Source organism: Eretmochelys imbricata, chromosome 3 (assembly GCF_965152235.1).
Source record: "Eretmochelys imbricata isolate rEreImb1 chromosome 3, rEreImb1.hap1, whole genome shotgun sequence".
Taxonomy (NCBI): Eukaryota; Metazoa; Chordata; order Testudines; family Cheloniidae; genus Eretmochelys; species Eretmochelys imbricata.
In genome coordinates, this window is record NC_135574.1 from 12,394,045 (window position 1) to 12,412,652 (window position 18,608).

General features: G+C 44.6%; 1 protein-coding gene across 1 annotated transcript in view; it reads left to right on the forward strand.

Annotated features, from left to right (window-relative positions):
* PKHD1 (PKHD1 ciliary IPT domain containing fibrocystin/polyductin) overlaps positions 1-18,608 on the forward strand; it is a 370,485-nt gene that overhangs the window by 171,812 nt on the left and 180,065 nt on the right. Inside the window, exons 37-39 of the mRNA XM_077811517.1 lie at positions 10,882-11,089; positions 13,306-13,463; positions 16,044-16,238. Coding sequence (XP_077667643.1) covers positions 10,882-11,089; positions 13,306-13,463; positions 16,044-16,238 — 561 coding nt within the window. The remainder of the gene's footprint in view (positions 1-10,881; positions 11,090-13,305; positions 13,464-16,043; positions 16,239-18,608) is intronic.

Genomic DNA, 18,608 nt, shown 5'->3' on the forward strand with positions numbered 1-18,608 from the left:
TACAGGTCTCCGCAGAGATTAAGGTCCTATTGTGCTATGCACTGCAGAAACACATAAGTGAATCTAGGGTTGACACACTAGATATATGGGACAAAGGAAGGATTATCAGCCCACATTTTACAGAGTCAAGTGACATGCCCAAGTCTTACAGGAAGTAAGTAGCAGAGGCAGGAGCTGAGTCTAGCTGTCTGCAGTCCCACTCCATTGTCCTAACTACATCAGCCATCCTTCCAATGTGTTGTACAGATTTGTGATTTTGTTTCTTCATTATTTTGTCAGTTCTGTTCTGTATTGTAAATGGCGTGCACTCACCTCTAATGAGCACCCATCCCTAGGTTGAGTGTAGGTTCAATTTTTTTCCCTCAATTTCCTCCACTCATGGTGCCCCTGTCAGCTGCTGTCCTTGTCAGGCAGGTCTTCGGTGACCCAGTCCTTTGGCCAAGTCACACTCTGTCCATGTGCAAAACAAACAAACCCTTTCTGAGTTAGGCCCCTTGTTGGACTGTATCTCAGTGCCCTCTGTAACATCTTTTTATCTGCAGCCCTATCCCTGGGCTGGATTTTTACTCAGTCCAACAGGGCCTATCACAGTACTCTGGTTCGAGCGGTCTCTCAGCCCCTTCTGGGCTCTCTCAGGTTGTCCCTGCTCTGATATGGAGCAGTTCCCAAGGACTCCCTCCTGGAGGCAATGTCTTTGCCCTCTTTGGATCTTTCTGGCCCCAACTCTTCTGCTGGGCCACTAAAAGTTCAGTTCCCCTTCTGGGGTGTGTCAAAGTCCAAGACATTTCCTCTGTTGCCATTGGGGTGAATCCAGGCCCCCCCAAAGATCCAGGTCCCAGCCCAGGGACCCTATAGATAGCAGTCATCTGTCACACCCCTTTACATAAACTGCATCTCTGCTACAATTGCCTGGCCCACTTCCCCACAGCGCCAACACATTCTTTACCTTACCTCAAGGCCTTGTCCCGGTTGAGTCCCATCAGTCAGCCCAGAGCTCCTTCTTGTCCCATCCCCCCAGTCTCTGCCATCATTGCTCTGTCCTGGATCCACACCATCAACTCTCCTCCAGCTCCAACAAGGAACTGAACTCATTAGGTCCTGCAGGTCTTTTTATACTAGCCTGTTGGGCCCTGATTGGCTGCTCCCTGCACCCCCTCATTGGCTGCTTCCTAATAACCACTCTAGGACATTTGGAGGACTTCTTTTCTGCTCCTCTCTGGGACGGAGTGTGGTAGGAGCCTGAGGCCTCCAGGCCGTTACATATATCTTATCATGTTGTGTCCCTTTCTTCACCTGCTGCTCCACCAGTGATACTAACCTTGACTGCCTGTTAATCCACTTCTCCCATGAGCGCTCTAGTAGGGAGGGAGAATAATTAGCAAGTTATTTTGTTTTAAAAGAAACAAGAAACAGGATAAAATGATTCCTTAATGTGTTGATTTCTATCTTAAGTAGAGCTTGGGTGTAATTATGGAATCCTTGACTCCATGTGGAAACAAAACAACTTTAAACAGTAACCAATTCTGGGTTTTGAACCCAGGCCTGCAGTATCTCAGGCAGCTGCCACCCTGCAGCTCTTTAGAGCTACTGGAAAAGGGGGCAGGTAAAACTCTAGCTGGCCAAGAGCTCCTGATGGGGAGAGATGTCTGGCTCCACCGATTGGCTCAAATGCAATATTTAAGCCAGAAGAAGGCACAGGAAGCTGTCTGAGCAACTAGGTGAATTTATGGCTGACTGCTGCTTTGAGACTCTGCATCCTTGCTTGCATCCTGAGCCGTGCCTTCCATCCTGTTTCTGCCCTCCTTATCGCAGATATCCATCTGCTGCTGGTTCCTGCTTACCTGTCTGGCTCCAGGTCCATGCTCACATGCCCTACCTCTGATCCTTGGCCTGACCCTTGACTCTATCTCAGGCTATGTCCTCCTGGCTCCAGTTTCTGGCTCCTGACTGCACGGTTAGGCCTGATTGCCCACTCCCTGGTCCTTACAGTAACCCAAGCTGGAAACATACTGTCCCCTTCAGACGGCATTCAACGATGGTTCAGAATAACAGGGTGCAAATGCCTGAGTTTTCTGTCATGCTAGTGTAAATCTATTGACTTCAGTGCAGTTACTCCTGGCTTACCCTAGTGCAAGTGCGAGAAAAGTCATGCCAACAGACAGGGGGCTCTCAGAAAACAAAGGAGTAAACTAAGAGGAAAGCTTGCTTAAAATAATTGGAAAATGATTTATTGGATGCAACATCTACCCTTGGTGATTTCCGGTGTTATTACTTTTCTTTAGTACAACCAGGGAGGACAGTAACTCGCTGTGGGCTAATGGTAAATTATGATCTATTGCAAAGGAGTGAGGGAAAATGTATCAGAGGAGGTTCAATATGTGCCACACGCTCTCCCTGGTGCTGTTGCACAAGTCGGATCTCACTGGACACGTCTGTTTGAATGTCAGCTGGAGAAAAGGGAATGTAAAAAGTTAGAGCAAACGTCATCTATTGAAGAAAGAAGGGCAAAGTAAAGGTGTTGGTGACTGCGGGCTTTGGGGTGTGCCCACTTATGAGGGTGAGGAACTGGAAGCCAGGAGATTGTTCCCAACTTTACCGCTGATTTGATGTGTGGCCTAAGGGTAGTGTAACTTTGCCTCTCCAGGGCCTCAAACATGTTTCCTTTGAAGTCAATAGAAGATTTGTCGTTGACACAATGAGGCCCAGGGTTTGGGTCTGTGGCCTGGTGTCCAGTATGGGGTTAGGATGAATTTAGCCACGTTAGGTCAATTTAAAAATGACCGTATCCACACAACCAACCCCATTCCGTCGACCTAAAGGGCTCTTAAAATCGACTTCTGTACTTGTCCCCGTTGAGGGGAGTAGCACTAAAATCGACCTTGCTGGGTCGAATTTGGGATAGCGCGGATGCAAATCAACGGTACTGGCCTCCGGGAGCCATCCCAGAGGGCTCCATTGTGAGCGCTCAGGACAGCACTTTCAACTTCGATGCACTAGCCAGGTACACAGGAAAAGCCTCGGGAACTTTTGAATTTCATGTCCTGTTGGGTCAGTGTGGTGAGCTCAGCAGCACTCAGCAGAACAGGTGACCATGCAGTCCCAGAATAGCAAACGAGCTCCAGCATGGACCGAAAGGGAGACACTGGATCTGATCGCTGTATGGGGAGAAGAATCTGTGCAGGCCGAACTCCGATCCAAAAGAAGAAATGCAAATATATTTGCCTAAATCTCACAGGGCTTGTTGGAGAGAGGCTACACCAGGGACAAACAGCAGTGCCGCGTGAAAGTTAAGGGGCTCAGGCAAGCCTACCAAAAGACAAAGGAGGCAAACGGTCACTCCGGGTCAGAGCCCCATACATGCCACTTCTGTGAACAGCTGCATGCTATTCTAGGGGGGGACCCTACCACTATCCCACCACTGTCCGTGGACACCTGCAAGGAGGGAGTCTCACGCTGCACGGAGGAGCATTTTGTGGATGAGGAAGAGGAGGAGAATGCGCAGCAGGCAAGTGGTGAATCCGTTCTCCCTGGCAGCCAGGACCTTTTCATCACCCTGGAGCCAATACCCTCCCAAGGCGGGATCCCCGACCCTGAAGCCAGAGAAGGCACCTCTGGTGAGTGCACATTTGTAACTACAGTAAAGGGTTTAAAAGCAATAGTGTTCATGGTCACCTGGTTGAAATAGGGGAATTTTTGTAAGGGAACAGTAAAAGGACCCCGTTCAAGCTGGACTGTTTGCACTTGGCTAAAAGGGATCATCCCAGAGAATAGCCACACGGCGCGGGGGAGGGGTGAAGGGATCATCCCAGAGAATAGCCACGCGGTGGGGTGGGGGTAGGTGTGTGCTGGACGTCTACCCGAATACTGCAGCCCCTCCTTTTAAATGTGAAACCCAACCCACTGCTTGCTCTGGGAAAGGGGGGTGCTGCAGTTTGAAAACATTCCCACATGTTATGAAGGCGTAAGAAGCCAACCCAATTTTACTCCCTCAAGGTGCAAATGTTTCTACGCTCCCCCTATCATCTCTGTCCCTGAGGTTATCACAGATTAGAAGGCAAAATACCCCGCACTTGTGATGACATGTTTTCTGAGCTCATGCAGTCCTCCCGCACTGATAGGGCACAACTTAAAGCATGGAGGCATTCAGTGGCAGAGGCCAGGAAAGAATTAAGTGAGCGGAAGCAGGACGCGATGCTGAAATTAATGGGGGAGCAAACGGACATGATGAAGCATCTGTTGGAGCTGCAGGAAAGCCAACAAGAGCACAGACCCCCACTGCATTCACTGTATAACCGCCTACCCTCCTCCCATGTTCCATAGGGAAGGAGGAGGATCCTGGGAACTACAGGCCAGTCAGCCTCATCTCAGTCCCCGGAAAAATCATGGAGCAGGTCCTCAAAGAATCAATCCTGAAGCACTTACATGAGAGGAAAGTGATCAGGAACAGTCAGCATGGATTCACCAAGGGAAGGTCATGCCTGACTAATCTAATCGCCTTCTATGATGAGATTACTGGTTCTGTGGATGAAGGGAAAGCAGTGGATGTATTGTTTCTTGACTTTAGCAAAGCTTTTGACACGGTCTCCCACAGTATTCTTGTCAGCAAGTTAAAGAAGTACGGGCTGGATGAATGCACTATAAGGTGGGTAGAAAGTTGGCTAGATTGTCGGGCTCAACGGGTAGTGATCAATGGCTCCATGTCTAGTTGGCAGCCGATGTCAAGTGGAGTGCCCCAGGGGTCGGTCCTGGGGCCAGTTTTGTTCAATATCTTCATAAATGATCTGGAGGATGGTGTGGTTTGCACTCTCAGCAAATTTGCGGATGATACTAAACTGGGAGGAGTGGTAGATACGCTGGAGGGCAGGGATAGGATACAGAGGGACCTAGACAAATTGGAGGATTGGGCCAAAAGAAATCTGATGAGGTTCAATAAGGATAAGTGCAGGGTCCTGCACTTAGGACGGAAGAACCCAATGCACAGCTACAGACTTAAGGACCGAATGGCTAGGCAGCAGTTCTGCGGAAAAGGACCTAGGGGTGACAGTGGATGAGAAGCTGGATATGAGTCAGCAGTGTGCCCTTGTTGCCAAGAATGCCAATGGCATTTTGGGATGTATAAGTAGGGGCATAGCGAGCAGATCGAGGGACGTGATCGTCCCCCTCTATTCGACATTGGTGAGGCCTCATCTGGAGTACTGTGTCCAGTTTTGGGCCTCACACTACAAGAAGGATGTGGATAAATTGGAGAGAGTCCAGCGAAGGGCAACAAAAATGATTAGGGGTCTGGAACAGATGACTTATGAGGAGAGGCTGAGGGAACTGGGATTGTTTAGTCTGCAGAAGAGAAGAATGAGGGGGGATTTGATAGCTGCTTTCAACTACCTGAGAGGTGGTTCCAGAGAGGATGGTTCTAGACTATTCTCAGTGGTAGAAGAGGACAGGACAAGGAGTAATGGTCTCAAGTTGCAGTGGGGGAGGTTTAGGTTGGATATTAGGAAAAACTTTTTCACTCGGAGTGTGGTGAAACACTGGAATGCGTTACCTAGGGAGGTGGTGGAATCTCCTTCCTTAGAAGTTTTTAAGGTCAGGCTTGATAAAGCCCTGGCTGGGATGATTTAATTGGGTATTGGTCCTGCTTTGAGCAGGGGGTTGGACTAGATGACCTCCTGAGGTCCCTTCCAACCCTGATATTCTATGATTCTATGATAGCCTCCTCACCCAGTCGCCCAAGAATGCGGGGGTAGGGGGGGTAGGCTCCGGGCACCCAGCCACTCTACTCCAGAGGATGGCCCAAGCAACAGAAGGCTGTCATTCAAACAATGTAACATTGTTCTTCCCTCCTCCCCCAACCCCACCCAGGCTATCTTGTCCACTATCTCATTTTTTTTAATTAATAAAGAAAGAATGCATGGTTTCAAAACAATAGTTACTTTATTTCGAAGGGGGGAGGGTGGTCGGCTTACAGGGAATTAAAATCAACAAAGGGGGCAGGTTTGCATCAAGGAGAAACACACACAACTGTCACACCGAAGCCTGGCCAGTCATGAAACTGTTTTTCAAAGCCTCTTTGATGCGCAGCATGCCTTGCTGTGCTCTTCTAATTGTCCTGGTGTCTGGCTGCTCAAAATCAGACACCAGGCGATTTGCCTCAACCTACCACAGCACCATAAATATCTCCACCTTACTCTCACAGATATTATGGAGCACACAGCAAGCAGCAATAACAATGGGAATGTTGGTTGCTCTGAGGTCTGACCTAGTCAGCAAACAGCACCAGCGAGCTTTTTAGCATCCAAAGGCACGTTCTACCACCATTCTGCACTTGCTGAGCCTATAGTTGAACTGCTCCTTACTGCTGTCCAGGATGCCAGTGTAAGACTTCATGAGCCATGGGAGCAAGGGATAGGCTGGGTCCCCCAGGATAACTATTAGCATTTCAACAACCCCAACGGTAATTTTCTGATATGGGAAGTAAGTCCCTTCTTGCAGCTACTCGAACAGCCTGGAGTTCCTAAAGTTCCTAAATACGCGAGTGTCATGCACCTTTCCCGGCCATCCCACGTTGATGTCGGTGAAATGTCCCTTGTGATCCACCAGTGCTTGCAGTACCCTTTGAGAAGTACCCCTTGTGGTTTATGTACTAGTTGGCAAGGTGGTCCGGTGCCCAGATGGGGATATCACTCCACCACAGTTAGGGAACCCCATTGCAGCAAAGCCATCCAGTATGACCTGCACATTTCCCAGAGTCACTACCCTTGATAACAGAACGTCAATGATTGCATTGGCTACTTGGATCACAGCAGCCCCCACAGTAGACTTCCCCACTCCAAATTGATTACCGACTGACTGCAAGCTTCCACAGGGCTATGACCACTCGCTTCTCAACTGTTAGTCAGCTCTCATCTTGGTATTCCTGCACTTCAGGGTGGGGGAAAGCAACTCACAGAGTTCCAGGAAAGTGTCCTTACGCAGCCACTGGGAATCATCCCATACCATTCCCCCCCCCCCCACTGTTCCTCACACATTCTTGTCAACTGCTGGAAATGGCCCAGCTTGATTATCACTACAAAAGGTTTTTTTTCTCTTCTGCTGGTAATAGCTCACCTTACCTGATCACTCTCATTACAGTGTGTATGGTAACACCCATTATTTCATGTTCTCTGTGTATATAAAATCTCCCCACTGTATTTTCCACTGCATGCATCCGATGAAGTGAGCTGTAGCTAATGAAAGCTTATGCTCAAATAAATTTGTTAGTCTCTAAGGTTGCACAAGTCCTCCTTTTCTTTTATCCCATACCCGCAACACTATGCGGTCCCACCAGTCTGTGCTTGTTTGCCGGGCCCAGAATCGGCATTCCACTGTGTCAACCACCCCTACTGCCGCCATGATGTCCCAATTGCCACAGCCTGTGCTTTCAGGAACATCTGTGTCCATGTCCTCATCAAAATCCTCCTCGTTCTGGCGTCTCTTAGCTCGGTTCTGCACGTACTCCAGGATAACGCACAAGGCGTTTACAATGCTCACAACCGCAGTGGTGATGGTGAGCTGAATGGGCTCCATGCTTGCCATGGTATGGCGTCTGCAGGAGAGCAGAGTTGCAGTGGAAGCAGTGGATGACGACAGTTAGCAGTCGTACAGCATCCAGGAGGACCAGAATGGATCCCCCGAGCTCGTCGCTGCGGAGCAGGAGAGCAGAGTTGCAGCAGAAGCGGTGTATGATGACAGTTAGCAGTCCTGCTGCACCGTCTGCTGACAGTAGCACCCCGGACACAACAGCAGTGATGACTCTGAGCTGAGCGGGCTCCATGTTTGCTGTGGTATGGCGTCTGCACGGAAAAAAGGCGTGAAATGATTGACTAACGTTGCTTTCACAGAGGGAGGGGCAACTGACGACATGTACCCCAAACTACCTGCAACAATGTTTTTGCCCCATCAGGCATTGGGAGCTTAACCCAGATGCCTGCAGGGACTGCGGGAACTGTGGGATAGCTACCCAAAGTGCACCGCTGTGTAAGTCAATGCTAGCCACGGTAGTGGGGATGCACTCCGCCGACTTAATGTGCTTAGTGTGGACATACGCAATCGACTGTATAAAATCAATTTCTAAAAATCGACTTCTATAAGATCGACCTAATTTCATAGTGTAGACATACCCTGTGTCTCCTTTTACCCTTCTACTTGGGGATACCTCTAGGATCTGTCTCAGCAAGCTACTGTGAGGATTTGTAAATAAGTGTATTAAGTGGAGCTTAACATATTTTTTTTCCTGGAAAAAAGAGTTTTTGTGTTTAAAAAAAAAAATATAATTTTCCCCCATGTTGTGGACAAAAGGTTTTAAATGCATTTTTTCTAAATAAAGTTTTTTATTTCATTTAAAAAAAATGAATTTTGAATGTTTTTTCACCTCCCTTTTGTCACTTATATACTGACTTCCAGGAGGGAAAAGTGAGAAAAATAAAATAACTACAAAAAGTGAGAACATGGGATTTTTTTCTCCTCGCTTGGAATGGAACATTTTCAAAATTTCAAAAACATTCAGAAATGTGTTGAAAATTTTTCTTCAAAATTTTATTTGCAAAAAGGACAAAAAAGTCATTGTCAAAAAATTACCCTTGTTGAAAAATGACCAAAAATGTCATTGTCATTGAAATCTTCTTTTCAACAACAATCACAAAACCAAGACCTTTTAGTAAAAAAAAAAAAAAAAAGGTTTCTACCAGGTCTTTTGTTTAGGTATATTGGGTCAAATCCTGGCTTCACTGAAGTAATGGCAAATTGCCTATTGATTTTAATGGGGCCACACATTCCCCATTGACTTTATGCAGAACCTTTCATCAAGGATTTCAGAGTATTATTACCCTCAGTAGGTCATTTCCATTCCCTTACGCGTGGTCTACTCGAAAAAGTTAGGTTGACCCAGCTACATCGCTCAGTGGTGTGAAAAATCCACACCTCTGAGGAATGTAGTTGAGCCGACCTAACCCCGGGTGTAGACAGCACTAGGTGGATGGAAGAATTCTTCTGACGACTTAGCTACTGCTTCTCAGGTAGGTGGATTGCCTACGCCAACGGAAGGGGTCCTCTCATCTGCATAGGCAGTGTCTACACTGAAGCGCTACAGTGGCACAGGTGCTGTAGTGTTTCACGTGTAGATGAGTCCTTAGATGTCATCTTCAGAGAGATACTTGTAATATAACAGGGGTCAGCAATCTTCGGCACATGGCCCGTCAGGGTAATCCAAAGGCCGGCCGCGAGACATTTTGTTTACATTGACCATCTGCAGGCATGGCCCCCGCAGCTCCCAGTGGCCACGGTTCACCATTCCCAGCCAATGGGAGCTGCGGGAAGCGGCAGGCCTCAGGGACGGTCAACGTAAACAAAATGTCTCGTGGCCCACCTTTGGATTACCCTTATGAGCCACATGCCGAAGGTTGCCGACCCCTGTACTATAACTATATTCTCAACGTTTCTTTGATGAGTCAATTTTAACTTAAGTCATATCCGCATTAAGGTTCTGTCTAGATAAGGATCCATATTATAGGGTTGAGACATGTTCCCAAAGCAGTGTGGAGAGATGCTATAATCAAGAGATAAAGGCAATGCCTCACTTTATTTTAATAAAAACAATGAGAAGTGCCCACAAAAGCTTATGCCCAAATAAATTTGTTAGTCTCTAAGGTGCCACAAGTACTCCTCGTTGTTTTTGCTGATATAGACTAACACGGCTTCCACTCTGAAACCTTTATTTTAATAGTTATTCATCAACATATTATTTAAGCCATATTCAGTTCCTGACAGGATTATTCTGGCCAGAGGCTTTTTTCAAATGGTTTTAAAAGACAGAATGATCAAGATATTTGTTATGTACCGTATCTGGTGCATTTCATCCCGAAGTATCCCAGAACACCCATGTGCAACCATCTCCTGGCAACCCTTCAACAGCACAGCATTACATTGCACAGCAGTTCAGGATAGGAAGCAAGAAAGCAGATGATATGAAATGGAAACTTATGAGGCATTTAAGATTGTTCGACTGTAATAATGTAGATTGGGATTTGGAGAGACATTTTCCATAAAAATGTGTAAAACAAAAAACAAAACAATGCAACAAAAATGTTCAGGAAAACTACAATAATTGCGTATAGCACTGCAATATCATTAACAATTCAGTATTTTTTTAATTATAGCTTAAAATGGCCAGATTTTCCCAGTTGGGGGCAATCACTAGTCTCTTGAATATATCAGCCATGGTATTCTTTCTGTTTTCTGGTTTAGAGATGGCTGTGCAAATGCATCTGGCACAGACGCTCATTTTTGTGCATCTTCACAAGGCTTTCACTTTCCACAAAGATCCTTTTGAACAACCAACTACACTTGTTCTAATGTTTGCAGCAAATGAAATCAATGGAGTGGGAAAACCATGAATTTGCTGTGACAGTGTTTCTGTTTTATTAATCAACAAATGATCACAGATACTCTTTTGTAGCCTTAGTCTAGCCACTGCTATAGCTGCAAGTCAGTGAATGACTGTAGCAAAAGCTATGTCTACACTTAAACCACTACAGCGGCAGCACTTCTGTGTAGACACACTAAAGCAACAGGAAAGGTGCTCCCATTGCTGTAGTCAATACACCTCCCCGAGAGGTGGTAACAGTTCTTCCTACCTAGCACTATCTACAGTTAATTACGTTGTTCGGGGGTATGGATTTTTCACGCCCCTTGAGGAACGTAGCTGAGTCCATGTAACTTTTTAGTGTACTCCTGGTCATAGTCTGAATGACTATCCAGTATTTTCTAAGCACCCAGCTAATGTGATTTGTCGAGTCCTCTTTTGTGACTGATAACTACCCAGTTCATTTCTTCATGTATCATTCCTAGGTTGGGTGCCAGAAGTGGTGTTCACACACCTGAAGTCAGCAGCTTGCGTTAACGACACTAGGCTATTGCTAGAGGAGCCTGTTGACTGGCAGCCTGGGGATGAAGTTATTGTGAGTGGAACCGGTCCTGGAGATACGTATCAGCAAGAGGAAATCGTCACAATTGAGGCAGTGAACAACACTGAGCTCTACCTTAGATCGCCTCTCAGGTTAGTGGGTTTCGGGGGATCCCAACGACAGATAGCTAACTTGGGGCTTGTCTACACAGGAAGTTATTCTTAATTAAGTATTCCTGGTTAACTCCCTATGTAGATGCTCTTATTCCAGAATAGTTAATCTGCTTTAAATTATTACAGATTATTTTTCATGTGTCGAAAAAAAGTCAGTAAAGCATGGGAGTCAGGATCAGGAATTGCAGCAATTCCAATAAAAAGTGATGACGATAATATATAAATACCTTTCTTTGAGAAGTTTTACAGAAACTGTGACGTCACCCTGTAGTGTTACATTCTGGTGTGCATCAAGAGCAAACCGAGAACCAGCCAGTGGACTTTGAACAATCTGTGGAGAGCTTTTTCATAGCAATTAAACCTTCAAAACTGTTATAAAAAACTCTACAACCTCAGGCACAAAACCAGCTTCTCACCCTTATTTATGATAATGAACCCTCCCCCCAAAAAGCCCTCTGATGATATTTTACTGAACCCACTTAAAAAAAATTTACTCTGAGCAGGAGAGTAGAATTTGCAAAGCTGAGTTAGGTAACATTTATTTCTTAAAAAGAAAAGGAGTACTTGTGGCACCTTAGAGACTAACCAATTTATTTATTAGTCTCTAAGGTGCCACAAGTACTCCTTTTCTTTTTGCGAATACAGACTAACACGGCTGTTACTCTGAAACCTGTCATTTATTTCTTAGTAGAATGACCCTATTGGATATTGAGCATATTTGTTTTGGTTTAATTTTCCTTTTCTTTGCCAGGGCACATACAGCGGGGGCATTTCCAAAAATAAAAAAAAAACAACCCCAATATAATAAAAATGGTCATTCTTTTTGGATAGTGGTTTCTGAGATGGTCCTGGTTGCCCAGTACCGGTACTCTAGGCTTCCATGATGGAGATAACATTACAGATTACTCAGGTTACTAGAGGTTGATGCCCTTAATTATTAAAGTTGAGCACAGAATAAAATAATGTGTGGTAAGGGTGGGTATCTGTAAGTCCTATATTTGGTCTCTAGTTGCCTGAAAAATGCTGGCCAAGAAAACCAATATTTGGAGGTCATTAGGGCCCAATATATTCTGAATAGAGCTGGTCAACAATTTTCCAGTGAAACTATTTTTCACTGGAAAATTGGGTTTTTGACTAAATGAAAATTTTTCCAAAAAGTGTCTGTGGAAAATTTTGATTTTGTGGTGGTTGTTGATATTGTTGACTAACTGGCCAAAACCAAAATATTTTGATTTGGAAATGCCCCTACAGGGCCTCCCAGGAGCTGTAGTTTGATTGCTTCATGCCCCTAATCTGCTGTATTCACGGGGCTCTTGGCCAAACTACATCTCCCATGATGTACCATGGCTTGGGACTCATGTAATGCAGCACCTCCTGTCTCTGAGAGAGGAGACCACGTTTCAGCATGGGGGATGTAGTCCAACCAGGGAGCCTGGCCTATAGAAGAAAATAGGAGCATGGGGCACTCAAATGAAAATTGTCCTGAAATACCATGGTAACGTTTCCAACTAGAAATATGTTGGGTTTTGGCTAAAATATTTCATTATTTGAATTTCCACCAAAAATAAAAATTTTCTGTTCCCCTCTCACCCCGCCTCTTTTTTTTTTTGACCAGCTATATTTCTGAATAGGATAGAGATAGAGTGGAATAAATGAACAAAGCTCAAACATGTAAAACTGCAACAAAAATATTACTAAACTAGTGAAGCCAGTGAGGATTTGCCAATGGTTGCAATGGCAATAGAATTGGGCCCCGTACCACAACTGTCTGAAATATGCAGGTGCCGCCTGAGAGCATAATTTGGCTCATACTCTTGAAGCTCAGCCTGGGTTCATTCTTGGTGAACGTTTCTATGAGCCTGATGTGAGTTTAGGGTCATAATGAAGGAACCTGGTGGATTCAGATTTCATTCTGATTATTATTATTATTATTATTTTTGCATAGAACCCATTGAAACCTTTTTAAACCAACCAGAGTCTTTCCGTACTCCCAACCTCTTTTATATTTCACAGGAATTTGCTGTTGTAGCTATGAAGTAGAGATGGACTCAGAGCTAGACCCTGAAACTTAACAAAACTAGTTTGGACCCAGCTCTGAATTGTGAAGTTTCCATCTTCAAGCTCAGGATGAACGGATGCTTCCTGCAGATATTCCGGCAGTCATGTTCTTGTGTCTGTTTCTATGCTTTGTATAGGTACCCTCACAGCTCTGGAGAAGAGTGGGTGCATGGGAATCGCTTTGCTCTGAAAGCTGTTGTGGCATTGCTTAGCCGGAGAATTGTTGTCCGAGGAAACCTCACCAGAGAGAGGATGTCCCACCTAAGGGAGTGTGCCAAAGCAGGTGTGTCGGGAGGTGAGAAGATTCTTTGGATAGAGACATGTTTGGAGGAAAACAAAGAAATAAAGGCAGTATTGTTACTTTGACATCACATTATGGTATATCATTTTGTTAGAAATCCTTCTTAACAGAATAACTTTGAAGCCCACTCAGCTCCAGGAAAGTGAATTTATCTTTCCGGACATTGTTTGACATGAAAATATGACGTCTCAGGGGTTGAGCTGAATTTCCTTGTTATCTTGCAGATGTGTTAGCCTCATGTTGTTGTTGTAAGCCATCTTCGGAAAACCCCGCCCCCCACCTTTCAAAAGAGGATATCTTTTGAAAATAATGTTTCCATGTACATATTATGTTAAACTTTTAATTGTGTTTACTAGTTAGTGACTTAAAGAAAATCTCCCAATCCTTTTTGTACTCTTGAGTGTAGAAGACTGGGATGTTGCTAAGTGCATTTGGAAAACCTGGTCAAATAACGATAATTGGTTTGATTTCCTCACACTTACAGTGGTTTTATGCCTGTATAACTCCACTGACTTCCAGGAAGGGGTTCCTGATTCACCCAGGGGTTCCCGCGTAAAAGAGAGCAGAACCATACCCAGTGACTGTAATTTGGATTGAGAATTAGGACTGCTGACTGCCTATGCTTTCCTTTAAAACTAAAATTCTGTCTGCTTTAAACTTTTCACACAAGACTTCATTTGGTATGCAACAGCCAATTGCTGGTACAGCCCCATGAATTTACTCTGGCACCCAGGACTATTGTCACTGATATGCACTAGGAGTGGGAGTGGTATTATTTGTGTTAGAGTGAAGCTCTGGTTGTCAGAGGAATAACAAGAAGATGATTTGGGTGGGTGTCAGATTGTCTAGAGCGGCTCATGACTGTTAGTGCCTACCTCAAGGCAGACTGTCAGAAAACAGGGCAGACACCCCAATCTGGTGGTGTGTTCTATAATTCAGTTTCACCAAACCAGTAACAAATGTGAACTCTTGGATCACTTATACCATTCTCATCATAAAGTCACAGACAGTCCCCTTAGACTCTCCAGTCTATCTTGCCACCCAGACAAACTGGACTTTGTGATAAAAGGTCATTTAAACCAAAAATCACATCACGTTTAGGTTGCTCCCAGTCCGAAGAGACCAGTCACTTATCCCAGATCAATTGGTACTCTAGATCTGACACCAAAGACAACACTGGTAGCCAATACTGTAGTACACTAAGTAAAGGTTTATTAGTTAAGAAAAGGAAATGAGAGTTATTCAGAAGTTAAGGCAGGTAAAATATATGCACAGGTGAGTCACAGTTTCTAATTCCAAATGGTGGCAGGGATGTAATAAACTGCAAGTTTCCCAAAAGGCTTTTCATGGTTCCCAGATAGTCTCTGGGGATCTCTGCTTTGCATCTGGTACGCTTCCCTGTAAGAGTCCAAACAGTCCAGAGATGTAGGATCTTTCCTGGAATCCATACTTATAGCTTCTTCTCACAGAAAACAAGCTATGAGAAGCCATGTGGGCTTTTCCTCTGATGAAGGAGAGAGGAATGCATTTTGAGTCTTTGACCTCCGATCATCACACACAATGCCCACTTGCTTCTAAATGAGCTCTTTTCTGTTAAAGTTCTTTGTTTGAATTGCACAAGGCTTCTTTCTCATTTGATGGGTTACTTAGTTACAGGGGTGAATGCAATGTACATGTTTGCGGGATACAGATAAGTGAAAACAATGCACGTAACATCCCACTCGTTTTCATGAAGTTTAAGCACCAAATACACTCTTCTACATTTACTAGCCACTTTGATCTATACTACTACGCAGGTGAATTGCCCTGCGGCTCTGGCATGAGCTGGCACCTTGGTTGCCAGCGTCGCAGTGGGATTTTGTTGTTACATTTCTGTCTTAAAAATAAAATAAATAAAATAGTGCTGTTAAAAGTGACCGGACAATGTCGGAGATTGAAATTCTCTCTCTAACCTCAGAACAGGCACAGCCTGGGGAATGGTAGTACAAATCTCCATATGCTACCCACCTGTGTGCCTCATGTCTGACGTGGAAGAGCCATCTCTAGGAGCACGGGGATTGTTCATACTCAATGCCCATTTCAATCCTCTCTAACCTCTGCCAACAAGAGAGAGGTGTGATCTGAGTGCCAGTCACGGAGCCCTGCTTCCATCTTTGACCCTGAGCAAGTTGCTACTTAACCTCTGTGTCTCATTTTCCCCACTTGCCAGGTGGGGGTAATAGTCCTTACTTACACCTCTGAGAGGTACTGTGAAGAGCTGATGTTCATAAAGAATTTTGAAGTGTTCTCATTGCAGTTTAATTCAAATACATCCATGCCCAATTGCCTTTTCACGAATCTGACCCAAAGTAAATCAATGTCAAAGTCATCTTTCCCAGGCACAGATCTATTTAGAACTGAACAGAAGGAGCTTACCGAAGCATAAAATGACTTCAGCTTCCTGTGGGTTTCAATATACGTCCCTCTAAAAAGGATCAGCTCTTATGCATGGAAAGGCATGGCTGAGGACTTTGCATGGAGCATAGAGTCACTGTGGAGCTGTGCCGTTGACAGACTCTCTCTGCTGTATTTCAGATGCCTCGGCATGTCTGTACAAGAAGAGCGAGAGGATGCTAGGATCCCGGGACATGGGGGCCGTTGTTATTGTGCAAGCTTTCCAGGGTGAGGACAGTCGCATCCGTTTGGAAGGCGTTCAATTCCAGCATGTGGGCCAAGCATTCCAGCACCACTTGAGCGCACTGACCATTGCCGGGGATGCCCGTATGACTGGTGAGAGACTGTTTAGGGCCCTTGTCTAGCACTTGGGAGACCTTGGTTCAGTTACCCACTCTGCCACCAACTTCCTCTCTGAACTCAGCCAAGTCACTTAGCCTCTCTGTGCTTCAGCTCCTCATCTGTGAAATGGGTACAATAGCACTGTCCGAGCTCTCAGGGGTATAGTCACGGTAGAGACGCTAAAGACTGTGAAGTGCCTTGGGATCTATTGATAAAAAATGCTATATAATAAATAGGTGCTATTGGTTATTATTATAGATCGGAGATAGGCCCAAGAAATACCATGAATCAAGACTCAACTGATTGAACTTGGGGCATGAAAGTGATTATAAAATGGTAGAGTTCATGATTCGAAGGAATGGGAGGAGGGAGAACAGCACAATAAAGACAATGGATTTCAAGAAGGCAGACTTTAGAAAACTCAGGGAGTTGGTAGGTAAGATCACATGGGAAGCAAGTCTAAAAACAATAGAAGACAGCTGACAGTTTTTCAAAGAGACATTGTTAAGGGCACAAGAGCAAACTTTCCCACTGCATAGGGAAGATAGGAAGTATGGCAAGAGACCACCCTGGCTTAACCAGGAGATCTTCAGTGATCTAAAACTCAAAAAAGAGCCCTATAAAAAGGGGAAACTAGGTCAAATTACAAAGGATGAATATAAACAAATAACACGAGCATGTAGGGACAAAATTAGAAAGGTCAAGGCACAAAACGAGATCAAACTAGCTAGAGACATAAAAGGTAACAGGAAAACATTCTACAAACACATTAGAAGCAAGAGGAAGAACAAGGACAGGGTAGGTCTGTTACTCAGTGAGTAGGGGCGGGGTGGGGGGAATAATAACAGAAAATGTGGAAATGGCAGAGTTGCTTAATGACTTCTTTGTTTTGGTTTTCACCAAGAAGGTTGGTGGTGATGGGACATCTAACATATTGAATGACAGTGAAAATGAGGTAGGATCAGAAGAGGCTAAAAAAGGGAAAGAACAAGATTACTTGGACAAATTAGATGTCTTAAAGTCACCAAGGCCTGATGAAATGCATCCTAGAATACTCAAGGAGCTGACTGAGTAGATATCTGAGCCATTAGCGATTTTCTTTGAGAAGTCATGGAAGATGGGAGAGATTCCAGAAGACTGGAAAAGGGCAAATATAGTGCCCATCTATAAAAAGGGAAATAAGGACAACCCAGAGAATTACAGACCAGTCAGCTTAACTTCTGAACCTGGAAAGATAATGGAGCAAATAATTAAGCAATCAATTTGCAAACATCTAGAAGATAATAAGATGATAAGTAACAGTCAGTATGGATTTGTCAAAAACAAATTTTGTCAAACCAACCTGATAGCTTTCTATGACAGGGTAACAAGCCTTGTGGACAGGGAGGAAGCAGGAGACATGGTATATCTTGATTTTAGTAAAGCTTTTGATACTGTCCCGCATGACCTTCTCATAAATAAACTAGGGAAATGCAACCTGGATGGAGCTACTATAAGGTGAATGCAAAACTGGTTGGAAAACCATTCCCAGAGAGTTGTTATGAGTGGTTCAGAGTCATGCTGGAAGGGCATAATCAGTGGAGTCCTGCAGGGAGCAGTTCTGGGTCCAGTTCTGTTCAATATCTTCATCAGTGTTTTAGATAATGGCATACACAGTACAATTATAAAGTTTGTGGATGATACCACGCTGGGAGGAATTGCAAGTGCTTTGGGGGATAGGATTAAAGTTCAAAATGATCTGAACAAACTTGAGAAATAGTCTGAAGTAAATAGGATGAAATTCAGTAAGGACAAATGCAAAGTACTCCATTCAGAAAGGAACAATCAGTTACACACATGCAAAATGGGAAATGACTGCCTAGGAAGGAGTACTGCGGAAAAGGATCTGGGGGTCATAGTGGACCACAAGCTAAATATGAGTCAACAGTGTAACACTGTTGCAAAAAAAGCGAACGTCATTCTGGGATGTATTAGCAGGAGTGGTGTAAGCAAGACAGGAGAAGTAATTCTTCCACTCTACTCTGCGCTGATTAGGCCTCCACTGGAGTATTGTGTCCAGTTCTGGGTGCCACATTTCTGGAAGGATGTGGACAAATTGGAGAGAGTCCAGGGAAGAGCAACAAAAATGATTAAAGGTCTAGAAAACATGATCTATGAGGGAAGATTGAAAAAATTGGGTTTGTTTAGTCTGGAAAAGAGAAGACTGAGAGGGGACATAACAGTTTTCAAGTATGTAAAAGGTTGTTACAAGGAGGAGGAAGAAAAATGTTTTTTCTTAACCTCTGAGAGTAGGAGAAGAAGCAATGGGCTTAAATTGCAGCAAGGGAGATGTAGGTTGGACAATAGGAAAAACTTCCTAACTGT